The 24,726-nt window shown below is 41.6% G+C and overlaps 1 protein-coding gene across 2 annotated transcripts in view; it reads right to left on the reverse strand.

The window, feature by feature from the left end:
* Window positions 1–695: 695 nt before the first annotated feature.
* The window catches only part of EGF (epidermal growth factor), a 75,557-nt gene continuing 51,526 nt past the window's right edge, over window positions 696–24,726 (reverse strand). Inside the window, exons 14-23 of one of the 2 annotated variants that reach the window (XM_060246929.1) lie at window positions 23,869–24,036; window positions 22,659–22,805; window positions 18,587–18,703; window positions 18,141–18,263; window positions 14,989–15,130; window positions 12,818–12,982; window positions 8,648–8,759; window positions 2,472–2,574; window positions 958–1,463; window positions 696–897 (exon numbers count right to left, since the gene is read on the reverse strand). In XM_060246929.1, the coding sequence (XP_060102912.1) occupies window positions 1,459–1,463; window positions 2,472–2,574; window positions 8,648–8,759; window positions 12,818–12,982; window positions 14,989–15,130; window positions 18,141–18,263; window positions 18,587–18,703; window positions 22,659–22,805; window positions 23,869–24,036 (1,082 nt within the window). In that variant the 3' untranslated portion in view covers window positions 696–897; window positions 958–1,458. The remainder of the gene's footprint in view (window positions 898–957; window positions 1,464–2,471; window positions 2,575–8,647; window positions 8,760–12,817; window positions 12,983–14,988; window positions 15,131–18,140; window positions 18,264–18,586; window positions 18,704–22,658; window positions 22,806–23,868; window positions 24,037–24,726) is intronic. The other variant, XM_060246928.1, reaches the window with a different exon arrangement.

Consider the following 24,726-nt stretch of genomic DNA (forward strand, 5'->3'; position numbering starts at 1 on the left):
CAGATTTATGGAGGCAATATAGGCAAACAACTTGGAATAATAATTAGTTCCAAAATTGATTTTCATCTAGGGTTGGACTTTTTTCTTAATAAGCTTTCATTAAAGATTGGGGAAGTCTTCTCTTATTCAGAAGGTCCTAAAGGATCATAGTTTATTTTGTTTCTCAGCAGAGTACACTGTAAATACATACAACCAAAGTTCTCTAAGCTCGCCTCACTTGGAGTGGTTCAAGCAGTTGCTATGAGACACATGGCTACTTCCGTCTTAGTCCTGAGTATCTCTTGACTAGTGCAGGAGAAGGGATACCACTCTAGAATGGCCTTATCACTACAGCCTAATAACCTGTGCCATGTTGATAGATGGTGCTATAAATATGTAGAAACGTACTGTTTTCAGGATACGTGCCTTCAATTTATGAACTTTAATTAACACACTATTACCTTTTTTATAAAAATAAGAACTGTACTTCGGCCTGGTTCAGGAGAACAGGCAATGCTAGCCATGTGGTCTATCTTTTTTTGTTCTTTAAACAACTGTTTTTTCATTGCAAAGTAAATTCTTCACTCAGAGCTTCCTGGTTTCTTTAATGAAGAGTTAGACAAGAACGCCTGTTCCAATCCCAGCAATCACTGACATAGGAAATTTTGTCTCTGTAGTTATCCAATTGATGGTACCCAATGGTAAGAAGAAAGAACCTATTTCAGAAGCCAACCTTGCAACAACAAAAAGGGACTACATGAATGCACACTGAACTGCCACTGAAGAAGCTCTAGTGTTCATTTCTTGATGGGTCCAGATTGATTTCCCTGATCCCATCAGATTCTGGGATGGTACGCTGTTTTATTTGGATTATTTCAGATTAGAAATTGGAGACCCCTTAATTAAAGCACCCCATTACTTGAACTATTCCCTCCCCGTCATAGTTTTTCCTGTTTTATAGTTTTTCCTATACTGTACAACATAATTCAGATGATAATTCAATTGAATCATAACCTCTAGTGTTCTCTGGTGTCCATTTACCTGCTGGCTGAAATTAGTACAGCTGGCCTTTGAAGTAGTATCAAGAATGTATTAACACAGAGAGATCATATCGAGAGTATTCCCAGTGCTTCCGGTATGTACAGTGTGAGTGGGCAGGATAGCATTTGTCTGGGTGCCTCCTTCCATGTTCTTTTAAATGCCGTTTCCAGAGATTACACATTTCCCCTACTTAATGAGCCCTCCCAGTGTCCAGTTTAGAGGAAAGGCTCTTTAAACTGCCTGCATTTGCTGACTGCATGAGATTGGAGATCAAGAAAGCTGCTCTCCAAAAAGGGCTTAGGGCAGGCATGCCATTGAAGCCACTGAAAGTCACCCTCTGATTTACAAGACTGGATCTTCCAGTTATCTGAGCCTGACACCGAGAGGTCTGTCCGACTGTTTCTTTTGCAGGCAGTGGTGAGTCCAGGTTTCTGTAGCTCAGGCTGGTCAAAAAAGAAAAAAAGGTACATGGGGTAAATGGGATCCATAAGCCTGCAAAGGAGGACAAGAAGCGATCTCACAATAGTCAGTGTAGTGTAGCTGTGGTTTTGGAGGAGGCCATTCAGTCATGAAGCTCACTTGGCCCACTCATTTTCTCTCAGCCTACCCTCTTCATAGAATTATTGTGATCAGGGCTTTTTGTATAGAAAAAGTCCAGCAGGAGCTCATTTGCATATTAGGCCACACCCCTGATATCACTCTTGTTTCACACAGGGCTTTTTTGTAGAAAAAGCCCAGCAGGTACTTATTTGCATATTAGGCCACACGCCTGACATCACCCTTGTTTCACACAGGGCTTTTTTGTAGAAAAAGCCCAGCAGGAACTTATTTGCATATTAGGTCACACACCCTGATGCCAAGCCACCCAGAACTGCATTCCTGTGCATTCCTGCTCAAAAAAAATTGTCTGTGATCATAAAACAGGGAAGGTTAGAACCATGAATGATGCCCTGAGCTCCTGGTATGAAGGGTAGGATAAAAGTGTAATTGTTATTCTCCTGGACCTAGGTGGGGCCAATCAGGGCTCAGTGTGTGGGGGAGAACTAAGAGTTACATCTGAGAATACATAAAAGGGGTAGCTTGTTCACTTTGCAGACCTTACAGGCTTCTGTGTAATTTTTGAAATGACTATCAGTGAGAGAAACTAAACTGCAGAAGCCAAATGATGTAGAAAACAGTTTGCGTGAAGTGGTTCAGCTGACCTGCTTTTAAGGTGGCCTTAACCTAGTAGTATAGTCAAAATCATTCAAACCATCCAGATCTAGATGGAAGCCACTGTAGACTAACTGTTCCACATATCATTCATGCTCCATACAGGTTGGGATCCTGTGGCTCTACAAACCAGCTACCTCACATGTTACAGCTGAGATTAGGAAGGGTTGCCCTGTTCTTCTTGCTGCTGAATTTACCAGGGAAGGAGTTCCACTACTGATGAAGAACATCCCACTTACATGGTTCTGAGAGGCAGAAATAGCCAAGATCTTCTGTCTCGTGGTCTTTCAGTTCAACAGGTCTCTCTTTGATGTGGTCATCACATTCCACTACAACTATTAACTGCAAAAAAGAAAAGATACAAACACCTAGTGAGAGACTTAAAAGGTTATATGTGCAGGCTTTACTGAATGTATGGGAGTGCATCACTAATAGACTAATCTGCAATTGTTCTTCTGCTGAAGTTCATGGGCTTAGGTCACCTAGGAATCCTACTAGCAACCATTTCAATGAGACTTGCACAACACTCTAACCCCAGGGTGTCAAACTTATTTGTTATGAGGGCCAGATCAGACATAAATGAGACCTTGTCAGGCCATACCATGCCAAGTCAGGCTGGGCCATGTGTGTTCCTGCTTACGATTAGGTAGTTGAGATATAAACTTTATAAAGGACACAAACACAATTAAAGATTTTTTAAAAACTGAAAATAAAACATGCTTAAAACATTAGCACTCGTTGGTCTTAAAGGTTATCTTTTGATTTCTCCCATGATCCAGGGAACTGGGAAAAGGAAGCTCTGGCTCTCTCCAGGAGAGGGACGAGCCTCAGCCAAGAGAAGAGAGGCTTGGCTCAGTAGCTCTGCTGTGCGATTCAGAAAGCCTGGCAAAGCAAGCTCTCCCTCCCCCCCCCTTCCTCACCAAGAGAGAAGCCTCAGCCAATGGAGAAAACAGAGGCTTTGTTCTGTAGTTCCTGTGCGATTGAACAAGCCTAGCAAAGCAAGCTGTGATGCAGAAGAAAGCAAGAGAGGGAGAAGAAAGCAGATGACAGCCAGTTGCTTGGGGGCCTGATAGGAACCCTCCGGGGGCCTGATTCAGCTCCTGGGCCGCATGTTTGACACCCTTGCTCTAACCTTTAGCTATACTGAGTTTACAGCATGCCCTCAAACGGCTCCAGTTTCAGGAGGTCAATAAAGTTTGTTTCTTTGTTTCAGGTTTATCCATAAAACAATGCTCTTTCCTATTGAGTTCCTTGTTCATTCAAAGATCTTCTCAAGCCCTGATCTTTTTGTCCCAACCCACAGAGGGAAGGTGGTTCATAGTTGGCGACTAGGGCTTTTTCAATTATGGCACCTTGCCTTTGGAGTGCCCTCCCCATTGGGGCTCACCTTTTCCTATAGCCATCAGGCCAAAACATTTCATTACCCAGCCTTCTTTTCATCACTTTTAGCTGAGCCTTTGTCCTGAGAACCATTTTATGACTATCACTGTAGGTTGCTCAGTGTTTGCTTCATATAATTTTTATGCCTTTGGTTCTTTTTGGTGGCTTCTTGGATGATTTCAGTGCTTTTTTTGCTACTTTCTCTTTTTTTAAAGGTGTTGGTATATTGGTTGTACCAGTTTCCACAAATCCCTCCCTCAGGACTTGGAAAAGCCCTCTGAAACAGGTGCCAGTACTCAATGCCAGTGACATACAGATACCATCACACACATGCAAAAAGCAAAACAAAAAAAAACCCTGGAGCACCTGCACGCCCCCCTGTTCTGGTAGGCCATCTAGTTTCAAATCTCCTTTATTCTGACAATGCTACTTTCCCTCTCAGCAGTGGGTATGTGGTGGGCCTTAACAACCTTTTTACTACTGTTCAGCCAAATTTCTCCAATAAATTCTCATAAATCTGAAGTAATTTTCCCTCCAAATCTAAACATTGTCCTGGCCCTTTGATAATCATTACTTCAAGAAGGACTACTCATTTAATGATCTAAGTTTACTGTTCCATGCCTCTCTCTAACAGATTCCTCATCTTCCATATCTTAGCAATGACTAGGTCCAGCATGGAAAGATTTGTCTTCTTTCTTGATGGATAACACCTTCCATCAGCTTTACAGGCAAAAATTAGAGTCCAACACTTGTGGTCCCCATCTAGAGCTACACTTTGGGATCCAATATGGAAGATGTCTACCACCTTTTCTTCAAGTACTCCCTTCAAGTACTTCTTCAAGTACTCAAGTTTTGGTACTCCCTGATCGGTATCATCAACAGTTCCTTAGTTAGAAGCCAGTATAAAACAGCTCACCTCTTCTAGCTAGTTCACTGCCATAAAATTCAGATTAGTTTTACATCTCGCAGAATCTCTTCTACCTCTTTTGCTCTGCTGGTGCTCTGATTCTTTTGTTAGTGCTTGCAGCCAGCTGTTAGACTCCAAAATTGCAGAACTAGGTTTTCTATTCCAGGCTTGAATGAGTTAGGGCTTAGGAAAACTTGTGTTTTGATTTTTGTTTTAAAAAAACAGCTTGAATCACTCAAAGGGGAATATCTTATAGTTATTACAAATGCCAGACAAATTTATTCTCTATTGTATTTGGGCTTTATGGCCTCAACACCTTTGCCAAAAATATCTTCACTATCTTAGAGTTCCACTATTTTTTCTCCTTGGCTTATTTTAATACACTCCCAATTTTAGACCTTTCTAACCTTTAGGCTTTTTTAATTTTAGGTTTTCCAACACCACACATTCCCAAAGGATTTGTCCATGTGGCCTTCAGGTCTCTAAAAATGCCATTCTTTTTCTCTCCTGATAACTCTATTTCTTGTAATTGTCTCCAACTATTCAGATGATTATCACATACTATATTTCCTGTCTGAATGAAAATTGCACCATTTTGGCTTTTCCTGAATATATTTCAGCTACTCTTAATATTCAAACTATCACTATTAATTCAGTGTCAGGATAATAAATAACAAGTCTGTTGACTTTTCAATGAATTTTAATTTGGCCTGTTTTAAAATGTGTGCATATTCTTTCTTTTAAATTCAGGAATAATATTTGTTTCCTTTGTAGATGAACATATCTTCCATTCATTCAGTTTAGAATTTCACAGTTTTGGATTCTATCAGCTCCAATACTTCACAAAATATATGTGTACAACATCAGGCAAAGCAACTACAGATGACAGAACCAACAATGAACACGCATACCACAACAGATTAGGCCAAATTTGATTTATTGTCTCTGTCCATTATTGAGATATTTAATTATCTCAGTACTCAGTGAAAATTATGTTAGCAGCTGGGATTAACTTTAGCAACAGCTAATGCAGCTTCATCAGTTCCAATCAAGTTTGAATGCTTGAGGTTACTGTAGTTCTAACACACACTTCAGCTTTGAGCAGTTCTATAGGCATTTACAAATGTTGTGTTCCACCTACTGCCCAGCAGAGAGATGACAGACTGAAAATCATGCAAAGCTATAATGTGAAGGCAACTTTTAAAAGGTGCTCAAAAGATACTAAGGTTAACTATGCAGGTGTCTTCCTTAACCAGCTAATAAATAGAATTAACCTCAAAATCTTAAATGGGACCCTGCCTAGCGATCATCCAGCAGAGTTCACATATTGGTCGGGCATTAGAATGAGCATCATTGATTACATCATGGTATCAGAGGAGGTGGTTCCCCACATAGAGCATTTTGAAGTTGCTCCATATTGTGATAGCGACCATTTGCCTCTAGTCCTAAAAACTGATTTACAAGAACTTGTCATGCATTACGGTAAATCCCATAACAGTAGGCTAAAACCAACAGATGGCCCTAGCTATAATCGCCCTAGATGGACATCCTCTTTGGAAAGGACGATGGGTTTTTTTTGTCTTCTGAGTCAGTTAATAACACCCTTCAACAATTGGTGAATGCAGTCAATATTGATACCTGCCTAGAGGAATATAATTTAATTTCAAGGGAGATACAGAAGGAAATGAAAAGAGCTAAATCAGGGCATTTAAACCAAAGAACTGGAGCACACAAACCATGGTTTGATGCAGAATATAAAAGGCCAAAGTATACCCTTAATGTTAAATATGCAAAATATAGAACTAACCCTGAAGCAACATCCATAATAGCTTTAAAACACCAAAAAGCCCAATATAAGGCCCTCATTAGAAGAAAAAAACAGGAAGACATTATGGCTTCTTGGGAAGAACTTTGGAAAAAAAACCTCAGTATTATTCTGGAAATTAGTCTCTGATCCATCACGTAGGTCACCAAATATATTAATAGCCCTATTTTTTCAGATGCCTGGTTATATCATTATAAGATGGTATATTGGGAAACAATTGCAAGCCCACTTAATTGCAACAATTGAAACAATTGCAAGCCCCTGCTTCGGCGGGGAGGGCGGGATACAAATAAAATTATCTGTCTATCTATCTATCTTTGATATCATCCATAACTTATCAACCTGGCCTCCAGTGGGGTGTATAGAAGTAAAGCAGCTCATTGATACTTTGAAGCCAGGGAAAGCCCCAGGCATTGACCTAATTCCACCAGAGCTATTTAAAATGAATGCAGAATTGTGGGCCCCAGTTTTGGCAGCTTTGTTTTCACAAATTGATCGATCAGGAAAAATTCCCAAGGACTGGGGAGCAGCTATCATCATCCCCATATATAAAAAAGGTAACAAAGAAGATCCAAACAACTATAGGCTGATCAGCCTGTTGAGCGTAACAAGCAAGCTATATGCTAGACACTTACTGTGGAAATTTAGAGACTGGCTTGAGAACGATTTTTGCCTAGGTGAGGAACAGGTTGGCTTCAGAGAAGGTTGTGCCTTATTAAACCACTGCATGCTGTTGGACCACTTGATTGTAAAATATTTCTCAAACTCAAGTGTGTCATTATATGCTGCATTTCTAGACCTGAAGTCAGCCTTTGACTCTAGAACCATCCTATGGGATAAATTAAGAGCCACCAACATTGATAGACGGCTGCTATTTCTTATTCAGGCCCTTTATGATCAAACAACCATCTGGGTCAAATATTCCCATCAAAGCTATTTGACAGACCCCATTTCTACCAACAAAGGGGTTAAGCAAGGATGCCTCCTGGCCCCCTACTTATTTAACTTCTATATCAATGATTTGGCGTCGCGTATAAGTAAACCAGAATGCCACCCACCAAAGCTAGGTGACAAACATATAGGGGTGCTCCTTTATGCTGATGATGCTGTTTTACTTTCAAGGACTCCCTTAGGCCTCAGAAGAGCCTTGAAAGCCTTCACTCAATATTGCCTGGAAAACAATCTAGAGGTAAATTATGCTAAAACCAAAGTAATGGCCTTTGGCAAAAATACACCCAGATCACACCATTGGTACTTAAATTCTATTCCCATTGAACAAGTTTCCTGCTTCAAGTACCTCTTTCAAGCGAATGGAAGAACCACCAATATAAACATGATTACCTCAAATGACAAAAGGAGTGCGGGGGCTATCCAAAAATTCTACTGGGGCAAAGGGGGCAAATCCATAATTGCGGCCCTTAAATTGTTTAAGGTTAAATCCCTCTGCCAGCTAACATTTGGTGCCCCAATCAACATCATTACAAACTACAAAAAACTGGAGAGTGTTCAATCAAAAATTTTAAAAACAGTTATCCACGTACCCAAGGGCATTCCAAATGCATTAATTAGAATAGAAACTGGCATGATTACAGTAGAAGTGAGGCTTTGGATTTTGGCCATCCAGTTCTAGTTGAAACTTATGTTTTTTTCCTAAGGGCTTGATCAGAAGGCAACTTTACCCTGACAGGGAGAGATACACAGTTGGGTCCCATGTGAAAGCTGCAGAACATAAGGAGATCTCAACTGGGTCATTTCTCATTCTCATTGCACTCCTTAGCTGCCCAAATAAACAGTTATGTCTGATACAAAGGCATTCCCACCTCCTCAGATCCAAAGATCTCTGGGTAGCATGCAGAACACCTGGGCTGCAATTCTGCACCTTATGCATGCAGAAGCTTTCTAATCATGATGGAAGCAAGCAGGAATAACTGGTTGCAGGACTGCAGCCTGAATTTTTATGAAAAGAAGCCCTGTTTCCATCTCTGCTGGGAGAATCAGTCACTGATATCCCATGTCATTACGTTGGTATTCCTTAATTTAGAACACATCCCTCCAACTGTTGTGTTCAGAGCTAACAATAACACCGTCTCCTGCTTGCAACACATTTGGGCAGCTGTGAACTCAGAAGGATAGCACAGCAGTGAGGTAAGAGGAACTGGGCTTCATAGCAAAGTGCCTGATAACCCCAGCAGTTATTTAATATACTAAAGATGTGAATTATGTGCCTGATAATCTCAAATGGATCCCTGATGTCCTTTGATCCCACCGACTTCTCTCACCACTCCACATTTCTATGGAATTACCAATGGGTCGTTGCTTGCAGGCTTCATGTTCTCCCTGTCAGCGCCACTGCCGCCTCTGGCATCTTTCATTACTTCTGCACAGGGATCCTTCTTGCAGAACCTCTGCTGTCTACTGTGAAAGAAAAAGCTCACAGACATAAAATGCCCTCAGGAGGAAGGGACACTGTCCAGGCAATTTGGTTCAAAGGCCTTCTTTGTTTTGACAGCTGAGCTCTGCTTCACCATTACAAAACTGAAACCTCAGAGGAGGCCCCATCCTGTTCCAGGCAGCAGCGCCCAAGCAGGACGGTAAAGCTGTGCTGAGCCGTATATGAAGGAGTAGCAAGGATTCTCATGGGGTCATGAGGCAGTGAACACTATGCCACGTCACACTGAAAGACACTACTAGCTGAACAGCTCACAGTACAATTGGGAGCAGAACTGTGCCCTTTGAGATCCATTGAAGTCAATGGGCTTGGAAGGGGATAACTCCACTCAGGACTGCACAGTAAGGAAAGTACAGACTTCTCCAGTCTGCCATGCTCAGACTCACAGTTACACGTTAGTCATACCTCTTGTGTATTGATGCCCAGTTACAGAATTCATGGCAGGTCTGTCTGGAGGTATAAGAGATGAGGATGTTGTCTTTGGTTTTAATTAATTAATTAATTAATACTTCATCTTCTTAAGAAAGGCAGGCTACAAATGCTCTAGAAAAAGTCGAATACTTTGCATTTATATAGCATCCCCAGTGTTCAAAGTGCTTCACATATACTGGCACAATAGGGCAGCCCTGAAAGTTGGGTGGTTGTTATAAAAATATTGCAGATGGGGGAATGAAGCTGAGAGAATGCAGACACCACAACCTTTAGCTGGCAAGTTGCAGCTGTCTTATGGCAACCCTGTAAGGTTTCCAAGGCAGGAGACATTCCGAGGATGCCTGCTTCTGCATAGTAACCCTGGTGTTCCATGGTGGTCTCCCAATCCAAATACTAACCAGCTTAGCTTCTGAGATCTGATGAGACTGGGCTAGCCTGGGTCATCCAGGTCAGGGCTATACTACACCAGTACAAAAGTTGAAAACCAGAGACCTCTCTGTTCTAATAACTAGCCATGGCTTTGACTTGTGAAATATGGCTCGTCCCTTCTTCGTATGGGCCCCAGTCCAAGGAAGACTGATCATTCTGAAGTTATAATTACAGAAGGGTGACCTGGTAAATTCAAAGTAACATGAAGCCTAATCCCATGAATGCTTACAGAAGGCCACACATAGAATTGTGCATAGAATAAAGTGTAGTTTGCTCTCTCTGGACTGGCATCATTTGCTTTAATTCCATTGCTCTAGCCCTTAGCCTAAATACAAAAATGTGCTCCATCTGAATTGAGGTAAACCTGATTTATTTTATAGTGCTGCTTGTAAGTATGATCAAAATGATGTGTGTGAATTACTGTGGACAAGCAGAAAACTATATAATTATTACTTTTTAACATACTTTTTAACATCAATGACACGGAGCTTTACCCTTCCATATTCTACATGATAAATGTTCTGAGCAAATAAATACAGTTAAGGAGGGGGAAGGAGAGATTGAAGGCAGTCTTATAAAAAGTCTTATGGTGGCTGCTTGTTAGGGTTTTTTTCTTTAATTCCTGCAAGCCTTACATTACAGGACAATATGAGTTTATGTTTTATGGATGAAGAGAAGGTCTTTTACTGACCTGCTGGTGGAACTTAATCAATATGTCTTAAAATATAGCCGAGTAGGAGTAAAAATGAAATAGCAACTCTAATCCAAATATTGGTTTCTGGGCTCCTGTTAAAGGGGGATTTAGATCAGTGGTTTCATCTCGATGGTGTGGGGCTACTAATAGCTGTAGTACAAACCTAGCCAAGCGTGTAATTGAAAACTTGCTTTCACAATAAACAGCTCTATTGATCAAAACCATTTGGAAAAGGAGGAAAATAAATCAGAGCAAAACTAGGGTCCTTTTTTAAAAGTTTGGATTTTAAATGGGAATAGGTCATCACAAAAAGAAAAATCAATAAGAGTTCATGAATCAAGGAGCCCTAATTACAGAAGCTACCGATAATTCCAGTGCTGCTAACATGATCCCTTTAATGCAAGATTTGAAAGCTCTGTCCCAATACATGGGGAAATCAGTGCATTCACTTGGAAAGTGAGAGAACAATAATCTGCAATTAGCTTTAAATGTGTTGTTCCACACCAAACGACAGAATCCATGAAGGACAACTTCAGCCTTTCCAGATATCAAAACTGTAAGTAATGATGATTCATTACCAAAATGCAGAACAGTGACGTCACCAATTAAATGTCCCCAAATTGCAGCCAAGTTTTTTATATCCCCCAAGTTCTTCAAAATGTGGCTTGTTAAGCAAAACAAATAGCCACTGGGGGAGCAGGGGTACATGTTAATTTGTGTTATTTTAATTGATCCTAATAAAAAATGTTATAACGGTGCTTTTGTTCAATTTTAACAGGTCAACAGAGCTCTGTACAATTTTACCATTTTTGAGAAATTTAACTGTGTTCAGATGGATCCTACAAGTAGAAAAAAACTGTTTCTATTTAAGAACAAGACTTTGCTTATGAAGAATCCATACACACACACACACACACAAACCCCGCCACTAGATAACACTACCAGGTTTGACTTCCATTGTGTCCATCTAAAAGCAATCTCCAATTTTGTTAACAGAAAGACTACTACATCTGCATTCAGCCTTACAAAGGATCAGTATGTTCTTCTTAGCGCATGAAAAAAGGCCCAAATTACTGATCGTTTTATGTTTTCTAAAAGACAGCTGCCATTCCTCTGAAGTTTGACATAACTGAGTTGTTGTTGTTTTTTTGCAAGTGGTAAAATTTCAAATTAAATCAGCATAATCCAATGTTTCCTCTGAAGACCTCTGAAATCCTCAGTTGTCTGTATTTTCCTGTCATGCCCAGCAACGCCATTTTCTCCCCCAGCACCCTCTTCTGGTTTTGATCAACAGCAATACTCTGTTGTTGATTTCTGAATATTTCCCAACACGCAGTCTAAATCCTGCACAGACCATAAATTGGGAAGGAACAACTAGAAGCCCAATCTGTCCTCAAGAAGTTTCCCATCTGGCACAGCCCTTTATTCCAAGGACCTCCTCCCATCCACCCACCGCAACACATTAGCCAATTTTTAAGAGCTCTTTGCCAGTTAGAAACTTGGAATGAGAAGCTGGCATGCTTTTTAAGGAAAGAAATCTGCCAAAGTAGGTTTTGCCAACTTGGAAAAAAAGATTAAAAGAAATTTTAAAAAATGGTACCTGGGCAAAGCCTAAAGATGACGACCCATACAGCTGAAGCTGAGCAGACGGGGGATCAAGGAATTGAGGTTTTTCTGGCAGATTTGGGCTCTGAGTCCAGTAGCTTCTGGTGGGACTGGTATTGAGCTCAGTACAAAAACTTGCAGCTCAAACTGAGTACCACAGCTCTGACTTTCATGCACATCAGGGAGTATACATTGCTTTGGATTCTGATTTAGAAACAAAGGCTGGTGCATCTGTATTCCAAAGGGCACATGCTCTCATGTACATTTTGTGCTACATGTCCCTAGAAAAGTATATGCAGACTACTGATCTGAGGGTGCATCTGAAATGCTGTGAGGATGCCATCATTCAAATGGGTGATTTTAATATTATCGATAACGTGCAGGGGAGGGTACGATTATTTACAATCAAAAAGGAGAGGCCATAGCTGAGTGGTACAGCATCTGCTTAAGGTGCAGAAGGTCCCAAGATCAGTCCCCAGCATCTCCAGTTAAAGGATCTGGCATTAGGTCCTCTGCCTGAAACCCCAAAGAACAGCTGCTCATTTGTGGAGACAATACTGACTTTGATGAAACAAGGGTTTGATTCAGTTTCATTTGTTCATGTGAAATCTATCATGATAGTTCATGGGGGGAGGAACCTTGGAGAGCATACTGGAATTCACCATTCCATGATAATTATCTGGCAGATTATTTGTAGAAAACTAGGAAGGTAATCAGGTTGCTCAGCGGAACATACACCCTACCCATCCACCTTCATAGCCTGATCTTAGTAAACGACAAGCAAAATACATGCTTAAAAGCAGCCATAGGAAGAACAAAAATCTCAAAAACAGAAACTCAGATATGCTTTTCAGGCAGCTCTACCTGTAGCAGTAGACAGATCCAGCTCCAAGGAGGAGGACAAGGAGTGACAGAGCCAAGGCAACAGCAGTTGTGAGATTCCGCTTCTTGGTCTGCTTCACATATTGCTGTTCCCACCACTCCAAGTTGCTGAACTGACAGCGCTCTCCCAAATAGCCCTTTGCACAGCTGTCAAAAAACAAATGAAGCAAATACAGTAGCCAATGATGGAGAGAACAAATGTCACCATGTTGGCATGACTTCACACAATATAATCCTTAGGAAACTGTTGTATTTGGGACCATCCAGAACCATGAGCACTGGCTCCGATAGAAAGTGAAAATTTATGGCATTAAAGCTGTGCAAGTTATTTAGGGGTTTACAGTAATTTGGATTTTTAAAAAGGTTGCTTTTGATTGGGTTGGAATTCTTATTTTAGGGTGGATTTTAAAAATTACAGAAACTTTTCTAACATGTTGTACACAATTTACGTACAATAAATAGAGATTCTCAGTTCAACATTCTGTGTTAAACTCAGCATTTTATAATTAATAAATAATTTAAAACTCTTGGTAGGAAAACATATTATTTTACTTACAGTTTTTAAAAGGTTATTTACAAGTTAGTAAAGATCATTTATTTAGAGCACTTATTCAATTCCCTAAATGAAAACATATTTTATTTTTCTTTAAATTTTATTTGCAAATGTATTTAATGAAGCTTTGTTTCATCAAAAATGTCTAACCTATTTCTATACTTATTAAAATTATTTTAATGGAAAAATGTCATTCCAGTTTATATAGAATAGAATAAAATAACCAAAAACACAAAGTGAATTAAACTATTCAATTCAGCCTTCTTTTGCTGTGCTTATGTGGGTTTTTTTATCAGGGTCAGTAAGCACAGGGTAAGAGCTTTGTGAGACCAATTTTCACCATGCTATATAGAAAAGTCTACAGTCAGCTGCAAACTGAATTAAAATGACACTAGAAGCATTTTAATTTTACTTTTGTGGACAATAGACAAGGGTAAGTTTCAGCAAACTCAGAAGTACAACTCCATACATATTTTAATCTCCCGGGAGAAGAATAGATTGGATTTGTATCCTGCCTTTAACTGGGAGTCTCAGAGTGGCTTACCATTTCCTTTCCCTTCTCCTCCCTACAAGAGACACCCTGTGAGATGGGTGGGGCTGAGAAAGTTCTTCAGAACTGCTCTTGAGAGAGCAGCTCTGAAAGAACTTGTGACTGACTCAAGATCACTCAGCAGGTGCATGTGGAAGAGTGGGGAATCAAACCTGGTTCTCCTAGATTAGAGTCCACACACTTAACCAATACACCAAATTGGCTCTCTGGTATGGTTTGTATTATATAATTTAATAAACATATAGGCTGACAACTACTTAATGCGAGTCATATATTTTGACATACAATGGTGCTGCTGCATAAGGCAGAGTAATCACTTTGCATCTTGAGCCTGAAATAGAATGAGTATGTTTTGCTGGTGGATGATGAAACACTGCCACCTAGTGTACAACAGCAAAAAGCCACACATTTTATCCATACAGATGTGTAACTGGGTCAGCATATGTAGTGGTTAGACCTATATCATGCAGCAAAGAGGCTACAAAGACATACCTGTAAAAGTGTTTAATAACAGAGGGAAAATACATAGACCTACATTAGACAGAACCAACCAGGTGTAGTGGTTAGTGTAGGGCTAGGATCTAATTTTTTAAATTAATCAATAAATTTAAAAACCACATTTTTAAAAATCCTAAATGAGGCAGACTGGTGCATTAGATGGGATAAATACGCCTAGTGACTTTTACTCTCTCTACAAACCTGCAGGCTTTAAGATACTATACATTTATTTATTTCCTTCATGTATACACCATGTTTGCCCCCAATGGGGACATGAAGGTGGCTTACACTGTTTCCCTCATCTCCATTTTATCCTCACAACAACACTCTGAAGTAGCTGAGCCTGAGAGTGAGTGACAGGCCCAAGATCACCCTGCAAACTTCCATGGCAGAGTGGGAATTCAAACCTGGATTGCCCAGCTCCTAGCCTGACACTGCAAACCATTACACAATACTAGTTTTAAGAAATGGAAGGCTGTGCATATGTGATTAGGTTGAATTAAAAATTATCACTAAGCCGCCTTCTCACTGTTCAGTGAGTTCAGTACTTACTTGCATGCATGGACTTTCAGAATGGAAAAATAAACACAAATTCCCTCATGGAGACAGTATGATGGTGGGCAGTCAACAGTATCCTCTTGTGCAGACAAAGTGGACTCCTCATTGGTTGCTACAGTAGGTTGTATAACAGGTTCTGAAACAAGAACAAGATATAAACCAACTTGGGCAAACATGCAATTCATACTGCAACTGAATGTGGGATTTTGGTGGTAAAGGCACTGGCACTGATTGGCTGAGAAGTGGTAACATCACAGAGTGCTCACTAGCTGTCAGTCACAGAATGCTCGTTAATCCAGCTTCTAAGAGCAAAGAGGAAGGAGTAGTTTGGCTGGGACTAAAACCTAGCATGTAATCTGGAGGCAAGAAGAACTATGTGTATCCTGCAAGACTGACAAAGCCCTGATGAAAAATTGCCAAATAACTAGGCAGTGAGCCTCAGACAAAAGCAGTATAATATATAAAAACTAATAAATGTAACACTACACAGCACAAGCTTTCAAATTCTCCAGAATTCTTTGTCAGGCTGGATTGGAAGGGGGATTTCTGAGGCCACAATCTTCATAGAATCATAGAATTGGAAGGGACATCTGGGGTCATCTAGTCCAACCCCCTGCACAATGCAGAAAATTCACAAATACCTCTCCCTAAATTCACAGGATCTGCATTGTGGTCAGATGGCCATCTAACCTCTGTTTAAAAACCTCCAAGGCTCACCACCTCCCAAGAAAGCCTGTTCCACTGAGGAACTGCTCTGTCAGGAAGTTCTTCCTAATGTTGAGCCAGAAACTCTTCTGATTGAATTTCAACCCAAAATTGAAACTTCAAAATTTGAAGTTTTTGCTCATGATTCTTGGCTGACATAGGTCCCTTGCACACAGGTTGTTTGCCCCAGCTTGCTTTCTATGGGTAGCGTGGCATGGGAAGGGATGAAGTTTCTGCATTGTTTAACATATCATCTAATACTATATGCATTGTTTTAGCAGTGTTTCAGGTTTCCACAATCCTAATCCTAATCCTATTATGCCGTGACCTAGATAGCCCAGGCTGGCCTGATCCTGTCAGATCTTGGACGTTCAAGACTCATTAGCACTGGGACAATAAAAAGGGACATAATGCACAGCCTCTGTCATCTGACAATAAAGATGATGACCAGTTACTTTCCCAGGTCAGTTCTAACCCATATGATTGACACACCTAATTTAGACTAGAAAATCTAGAAGAAAATCATTCTACAGACAGACAAAGAGAAGCCTCTTTAGCAAGAAGGTACTCCCCCTACAGTCCTATCAAGTTAGAACTTGCTGCTCCCTGCAGGATCTTCTTTCTTCTTTGTACACAACATAGTGCTATATTCCAACAAAACTGATGTTATAGAGTCTTGGTTTAAACCCTTGCATGCAACATGAACTAGGTCTGCCACCTCCAGGTGGAGCCTGGAGATCTCCTGGAATTACAATTCATCTCCAAATGACAGAGATCAGTTCTGGAAGGTGGACTCAATTGCATTACATCCCTGTTGTGCTCCCTTCCCTTCCAAAATGCCATCTTTCTCCAGCTCAGTTCCATAAATCTCCAGGAATTTCTCATATTGGAGTTGGCAACCCTAACATAAAGCATCCTGCTATTCTTTAACAGCAGTCCCATGTAGAGTGCAGGATGGTGATCCAATGTGCTCAAGCATAAGGTTCAGTCAGTCCTTCCAAAGAATGGATTGCAGCTAGTAAGCTTGCCCAAGTTGGTAATATGTAGACGCTGAGACTTCTGTGACTTGTTTTTTTAAAAAGAGACAGAGGATAGTTGTATCTGTCTGCAGTAGAACAAATAGATTCAAATCCAAAGCACCTTAGAAATCAACAAGATTTTTGGGGCTTTTGAGTGCCAAAGCTCCCTTTGTAAGATATCAGGTGCTAATGGACTCAAGTCTAGTTGTTTCTGAAGCAATCCCATTCATATGCTTTATCCCCAGCCAACCATGAAAGAAACTCTAATCAGTAACATTAACAAACGGGTGGAGTGTTCCATTTTTGGGGAGAGAAGAGGAGGGACAGAGATAAGGTGCAAGCATCCTCAAGACCAGCTCCCACTTTTCAAAACATTATTTCTGCTCCCAGCACAGATGCTTAAAAATAGGAAACTGCTAAAAATGCTGGTCTTCACGTCTATGCAATATTTAACCGAGGCGGAGGGGGGGAACTGTATATTGATAGTTTGATGTCAGCCCTCAAGTCTTGTCTATGAGAAACAGAGAATCTGATTATGAACATGGCTTTAAAAAGTACTTGATTGTAAATGTCAGCACTCTGAATCTCATGATGATTAAACTAACTCATGACTATTAAAGTAATCTCATGACTATTAAATGAAAATGATTTGGTGAGTCTTACAACTGACTCAATCCTTGCTTTCATTTATAAGCATGGTAATGACTTCCAATAAATCTCTATTTGATCATCTATCCCTCCCTGCCCCCATTATTAGAACTGCAAAGCAAAAGGATGTGAATACATGCACTGGTTGGTGACCAGAGACTTTGCATATTGATGAGATGCCAGTGGTGCACATCTTACAGACCCAGAAGTGCCCAAAAGGAAGGGGGCAAAAGCCTTTCAGATCTTGTGAATTTAGCACAAGCAGGCAAGGCCCTCCAGGCTACTTTACATCCCAGTTATTATTAACTAATGCAAATCAACTGCAGCATTATTTTTAACAGGGCTGGTCTGGAAACGTAATTCATTTTCTAATTATTGCCTGCCACACAAAGACCCAGATGATGAGGCTGGGATGCACAGCATTGCACCAATACCTTTACAGGGTCTAAAGACATCAAACAAATGTTAAAGAACTATTATACACTGCCACTATAACCCCAGGCTGTGTAGCTGTGCCCAGACCTGATTATCAGTCCTGCAGATACAAAATCAGTTTCTTTGTTTTTCTACAGTGCTCTCAAAGATCCTTTAGCAACAGACTTGTAACTAGCAGGCCAAGTCTAGAAACAGTACCTCTTTATAGTATTCAGTATTCCGCCTATAGTGCAGAAACTAGACTTTTTTTAAAAGGATCCTTCTATGTTTATGGTGAAATCATTCCAAAAGTAAGATTTCAAGAGGTAAACAGGAGCAGCCTGCAACTCACTGGCTCACCAGAACAATGAAGTCCATTTTCAGGATACCCAAGACACTGGCAAATGTAGCTGCCTTCAGTATTGACGCATCTTGACACACTTCGATCACAATGGTCCAGGTTAAAAGCACACTCATCAACATCTGCAAAAGAAACAGTGCTGAAAACTGGGGAAAGGTTCAGGCAAGATATTTTGACAGAATAAAACAGGGGGAGAAGCACTGTGAGAGCCAGTGTGGTGCAGTGATTAGCCTGTTGAACTAGGAAACAGAGAGACCTCAAATTCCTGTTAGCCTAACCTACCTCACATGTCATTGTGATGAAAAAATGAGGAGGAGAGAACCATGCACACCATGCACTTAGGTGAATGTTTTGCCTGTGACTGAGGAGGAACTGAAAATTAAGTTTAAAATATCGCTGGAAGTTCTGAACATGGCATTTCTGATAGTTAGATGGCGGCTTTTACCATAGCACAATGTGCCTTCCTTGGTGAACCCTGTCCGACACAGACAAGTGGGGCCATTTTCATCTGAAATGCACTCAGCATTGACATCACAGTGCAACTCTGCGCAGTCTCCCTGGCCTGTGGCACAAAATAAGGAAATATTGTTCCAATTAAGTTCATAATGCATACACTCATAATAGTTTGAATTAATTAGAATTAATTAGAATCAGCTTTTCAAAAGATAATCCCATTAGACATGGTGTTAATTAGCACACAGTGTTCACCCACTCTCTTTCATGCAACAGATAAACATGCCCTTAGATGTATGTCTTTAGTATTTCTGAAAACTACTCTCTACATCTGTTTAAAAAAAAAAAAAAACCTTCTGTATACTTTTCTGTTCTTTCACACCTTTTCTAGTGCACTGATTCTACTTTTTTATTTGTGGTAATCTAGGCCAACCCTATAAAACTAAATTTGCATGATGATCCTGGTTCCAGTTTTCCTCTGCAGAAATAAGCAGCCATCACTGATACTTGCTGTTCATATTAATTTTGAAAATCTTCAGATACGCAGGAGTAATTCAAAGCAGTCACCTGAAGTAACCCATTTAAATCACTAGAACAAAGTTTAAGTCTAGTGGTACCTTTAAAATCAACAAAGTTGTTACAGTTTTGGAACTCAAACCATGTATAAGAGGAGCCTGCACTCCCACAATCCTTCCAATACACATGATAGCCATTTTGTGTGAACAGGGCAACATAAACATTTTCCAGCTTTGGTACGTGCTCACACATATCTCAAGTAATTGGGGTGGCTTTCAACAGGCTTACTGGGTATTTCAGCTGCAGACCTCCAACCCACCAGCGCTTCCTGCCGCCACTCAGCTGGGCAGTGGAGGGAAATGGGGTCAATCATTCTCATCCTGATGCCATACCCGGAAGTGACATTATAGCACTGGGAAGTGCTGTAGGGTTCACCCCAAAATCTATTATTAAACGACAACATTTTGGCCAAGTGCTAGTGTCAATAGTGATGCAATGACATTACTTCTCAGTTGCACCAGAAGTGATGTGAGCACATTGCTGAAGATGTCACAACATCATGGGCCAACAACACCCCCGCACACACAGTGAGTCTTCCACTAGGCAACCTAGAGCTTACTACCCTAGCTTCTCGTACGTATCTGAACTGGGAACTATTTATTTTATATTAACTTCATTTCTTCCTATGGAGCTCAGGAGGCTTAAAACATTCATGTTGTTCTATACACACAAAAGGCAAATGCATATATCAGGAGGTTTGCTGGCCTGGCAGCCAGATACCCCTGTGCTTGAATGCAAAAATTATAACAAATGAAGGATGCTTTAGCATTTGGGCAGTGAACTTCAATGCTAGGGCTAGGATCTGGAAGAAGCAAGTTTGAATCCCCACTCTGCCAGGGAAGCTTGCTGGGTGACCCTGGGCTGATCACACACATGCATCTTAATTTACCTCAGTGGGGTGTTGTGAAAAATGGGTGAAAGGAAAATGATGTTAGTCTCTCTGGGTCCCCATGGTGGGGAGAGAGCAGGGTATAAATTAGCTGAATAAAATGCAGCAATTAGAAATGTACACAAAAATCTAAAATATTTGCTTCTTTTTAATTTCAGTTGTTAAATATGTTTGGTTTCTTCTTTCGTTTGTTTCTATTGATAAAACATGTTCCTGTCTGCATCCCATCTGTTTTCTTCCCATATAGAACTAAATTCTCAGCAACTACATCATTGCTTTGAAAATCCCTGGTGTCATATTTGGGGGGAGGGAGGAAGTAAGAGAAAGGGACAATTAAAATTACCAATTTCTTAGGGGTCAGATTTTGACAACTGAAGAAAACAGGCGGAGAGAAATGAATTCTTCACAAGTAAAAGGAGATTTGTATCCCATCTACAGTGGAAACCCCACATTATATCCCACCCCACTGGATTCCAGTATTTGAAATATTTGTTGATATTGAGAATAAACTTGACAGGGTGGAAAACATTTAAAGCCCTGGAGCACTACAGAATAATGCATAGGGTAGGCCATTTCTCTTGTGAAAATGGTCTGCTGATTGGTAAATATCCCTGCATCTTCCATACCTGCCAAGTCTTTCTCTCTTCACATTCCCCCTTCCTCTGACCGTTCTGAACCCTCAGCCTCAAACAGGGCAACCAGCTGAAGCCTACACTATAAGAAGACAGAAGGGTGGGCTGAGCACAAAGGCAGAACTTTGCGGTCAGAGGCAAGGCCACCTTAAAAAATCTCCAGCTCCATCCTCACCAAAAGCCCACATGGGTGCAAAAATCCATCGGCCCTTTCCTCCATCTAGAGGAGGCAAATGCAGCGCCCACCTGGGTGGGGACCAAATTAGAGTGAGGAAGAAATTTTGCCCCAGTTGCTTGAAGAATATCCCCAACTTTGCTGAAGTTTCGCTGCCTCGCTGCCTCCTGACTTCACCGACACTGGGGGGGGGTGTGGCAGTGGCGAGGGGAGGGGGCGGGGAGTTTCAGCAAGGTGGGGAGCCCTCACAGCATCCTGGCATGATCGGCTGCCCCTCCATTCCCACCTTCCCCCCCCCACCTGGCGTGATTGGCTGTGCCCGGGCTCTTCCGCTGCCACCTCTCCACCACCCAGCGTGATCACAGCATGCTGTGCCCCCACCAGCTGCAACATGGTGTGCTTATCTTTTTTCTTCTAAGAATGTGCTGGAGGACACTTCTCCCCCCTCCTTTCCGGAACCGGAAGGGAGGAGGAGCAAAGCCTTCTCCAGCACATTCTTAGATGAAACAGGATAAGGACACCGCATTGCAGCTGGTGGGGGCGCGGTGTGCTGTGATCGCGCTGGGTGGGAGGGAAGCAGGAGCAGAAGGGTCCAGGTGCAGCCAATCGCACCAGGTGAGGGGGAGGCAGAAGCGGAGGGGCAGCAGATCGTGCTGGGAGGGAGGCGCCCCTATGGGAGCCGGCGCCCTAGGCTGTTGCCTAGTTCGCCGACTTCCATGCACCGGTCCTGCCTGCTGCTGGAGTAGCACAATGGCAACAGGGCTTCCCCACAGCAGGTTTCTTCCTACAGTTTTCCTAGACGAATCCACCAGCAGCGGTTGCAACTGCTCCCCAGTCTCATAAGGCTTTTGAGTTTATTTATTTTTAATCAGAACTAGAATATCATTATATTCTTTTATAAGTAGTGGTAGGAGGAAGAGATGGCTGCCATGAGAAACATGGTCATCAGGGGAAATGGCTGCTATGTGGATGGGGAAATCTGAATCAGGCTTTACTGTGATCTTTCCCCAAACTTTGCAATGAATTAAGTTTGAGAAAGACTGGAAAAAATCCAGGGACACCCCAGGAGACATAAATGTACCGCAATGCTGTGAGGAAGAAGGGAGGAAAAAAAAAACATTTCCCAACAGCATGAACCTATCTGAAAATGGCCATGACTGGGGTTCCAAAATGATGGGTTGGACTGCCTAAGCAGGCTGTGTTGATGTTATGAGCAAGTAACCAAACTGGCTTTTGACTATTATGGGGAACGAGTCACAAGGAACTTGTAGCGTATTGCGGTAGCAACTATTTCATTATAACAGGAACCATTTCGTTATAACACAACAACGTAGACGCGTTAGTCCGCGCGAGCCGCGGAGGCGACGGGGGACACCCCGATGCCTCCGCGCAGGGCGCTGAGCATCCGCCAATCACCATCCATGGCGGGAAAATGGCTGGCCAGCATTGGACTGGCCAGTAGGAGGAATAGTTCCGGCACTGTATATATGCGGGGCCCGGCCCGCGTGTTCTCTCTCTCCATCTTGTAATGTACCCTGAATAAAGCATGTTGCCCTGCGCCCGTCTCTCCGCATGGTACATTATAGAACTAACAACATTTAATTTGGAAAATGAAGGTTTGGAATTAATATGTGGGTTCCAAACAAAGGCAAAACTCCATTGATGGAGGAGTACTGGAGAATTTGAAAATGTATTCTGTCCTCCATCTCTATGATCTGAGAAAGAACGCTAGGGAGTCTACCCCTGCAACAGAGTTGTTTTGCTAGAGAAATACTACCACTGCAGTCCTTACTATACACCACAATTTCTGCAGTCAACATCTGTAGATCTTTTTCATTTCTGTCTCCATACACATTGCTTCTTAAGCGATGCTGGTATGAAACTTCCAGTGCTAATGTATTGTTCACTGACAGTCTCTCCTCGGGGATAAACATGTGACCTGAAACAATAAGGAATGAAATTATTTATTTGTTTATTTGTTATTACAGCATATTTATATCCCACCTGTTCTGCCACAGAGAAGAAGAAAAAGAAGACTGCAGATTTATACCCCGCCCTTCTCTCTGAATCAGAGACACAGTGCGGCTTACAATCTCCTAGATCTTCTCCCCCCACAACAGACACCCTGTGAGGTGGGTGGGGCTGAGAGGGCTCTCACAGCAGCTGCCCTTTCAAGGACAACTCCTGCGATAGCTGTGGCTAACCCAAGCCCATTCAAGCAGCTGCAAGTGGAGGAGTGGGGAATCAAACCCAGTTCTCCCAGATCAGAGTCTGCACACTTAATCACTACACCAAACTGGCTCTCACTGGCTGGAACTCAGTCTGGCCTTGACCCAGGGATGGAGAGGAGATTTTGAGCTCCCGAGCACAGTACTCTCTGAGGAACATGTGGGGAAAGGCGGTTCTGCAGATAGACAGGTCCCAGGCCATATAGGGCTTTAAAGGTCAACACCAGCACCTTGAAAAGGATTCAGAACACAGGCTGTGGTCACATGAGCAGTTCGCATGAGCATTATCTTTGTAGATTTAAAGAGATCAGATGACAACATCTGCCTTCTGTGCCCCAGTTGTCTGCACCCCACTTTGGAAGCAGAGTAATTGGGCACCGGGGAAAGATCAGTATTTATGGATGCCAGCTCTGCTTTGCTGGATGTCTGAACTCCTCTGTCCTGAACTGAAGTCAGATGTGATGTCTAAACCAGAAGCCATGCTTTTTTGGGAGTTGCTGCCAATATGTGCATCCTCCTGCATTTTTAAAAAACCAGCCAGACATCATGCCCTGTGGTTGAGGCGCTGCAGTAATATGGATGTCTGACCATCAGCAGAACACACAGGGAAAACCGCCTCAAGGTGTGCTGTCTGGTCAGACCTTCCTGCAACAATTTAAACTGCTATGATTAGAGACATGCCAGGACTGCACCAAACCTCCAGTGTGATCACAGCCCTAGTCTAACAAGAAACCTGATTGATAAGAAAGCAATTGCATAACTTTTGAAACATACCTGGTTTTGCTACGGGATGGATGACCACCAGTGAGGAGGGTCTCAGCATGCTGCCTCCAATATGTACCCTGTTTTGTCCAGTCTTCTTGTCCATTCTCATTAATGAATGCTTGGCCCAGTCAGAAAACCAAATGTCATCCTCAAATACTGTTATATCAAATGGATGTCCTAAAAATATACTTATATTCTCAGTATATATACTGAATATATATATATATTCTCAATATATATATTTATACAAATATCGTTTGGAACACATTAAGTAAAAATGTTTATGCACATAACCATCCAGTGGTGGGATTCAAATAAATTAACAACAGGTTCTATGTCCTAATGACCATTTTAACTATATCAAAAGATATACCGAAAGGTAGTTTAATAATTCACGCATTAAATACTGCAATAAGAACAGTAAAAGAGGTAAAGACAACTAGATTATGTTTAAAGAAAGATTTATTGAAGATATTTCCATATTGGGAGTTCTGGCCCTCACACTTAAAGGGATGGCACACCTTTTCAATGCCTTCCTTTCATAGGAAATAATGAAGGATAAGGGCACCTTCTTTTGGGGCTTATAGAATTGGACCCCCTGGTCCAATCTTTTTGAAACTGGGAGGGTATTTTGGGGAGAGGCACTACCGTCCTCCACTGCGAAGACTGCCCATTTATACTCACTCTCTGTTTACTATTACTCAGCCAGTTTTTGATCCACAAGAGGACCTGTCCTTTTACTCCATGACTCTCAAGCTTTCTAAGAAGCCTTTGATGAGGAACTTTATCAAAAGCTTTCTGGAAGTCAAGGTAAACAACATCTATTGGGTCTCCTTTGTCCACCTCCTCAAAGAACTGTAACAGGTT

This window comes from Heteronotia binoei, chromosome 9 (assembly GCF_032191835.1).
Source record: "Heteronotia binoei isolate CCM8104 ecotype False Entrance Well chromosome 9, APGP_CSIRO_Hbin_v1, whole genome shotgun sequence".
NCBI classification, from domain to species: domain Eukaryota; kingdom Metazoa; phylum Chordata; class Lepidosauria; order Squamata; family Gekkonidae; genus Heteronotia; species Heteronotia binoei.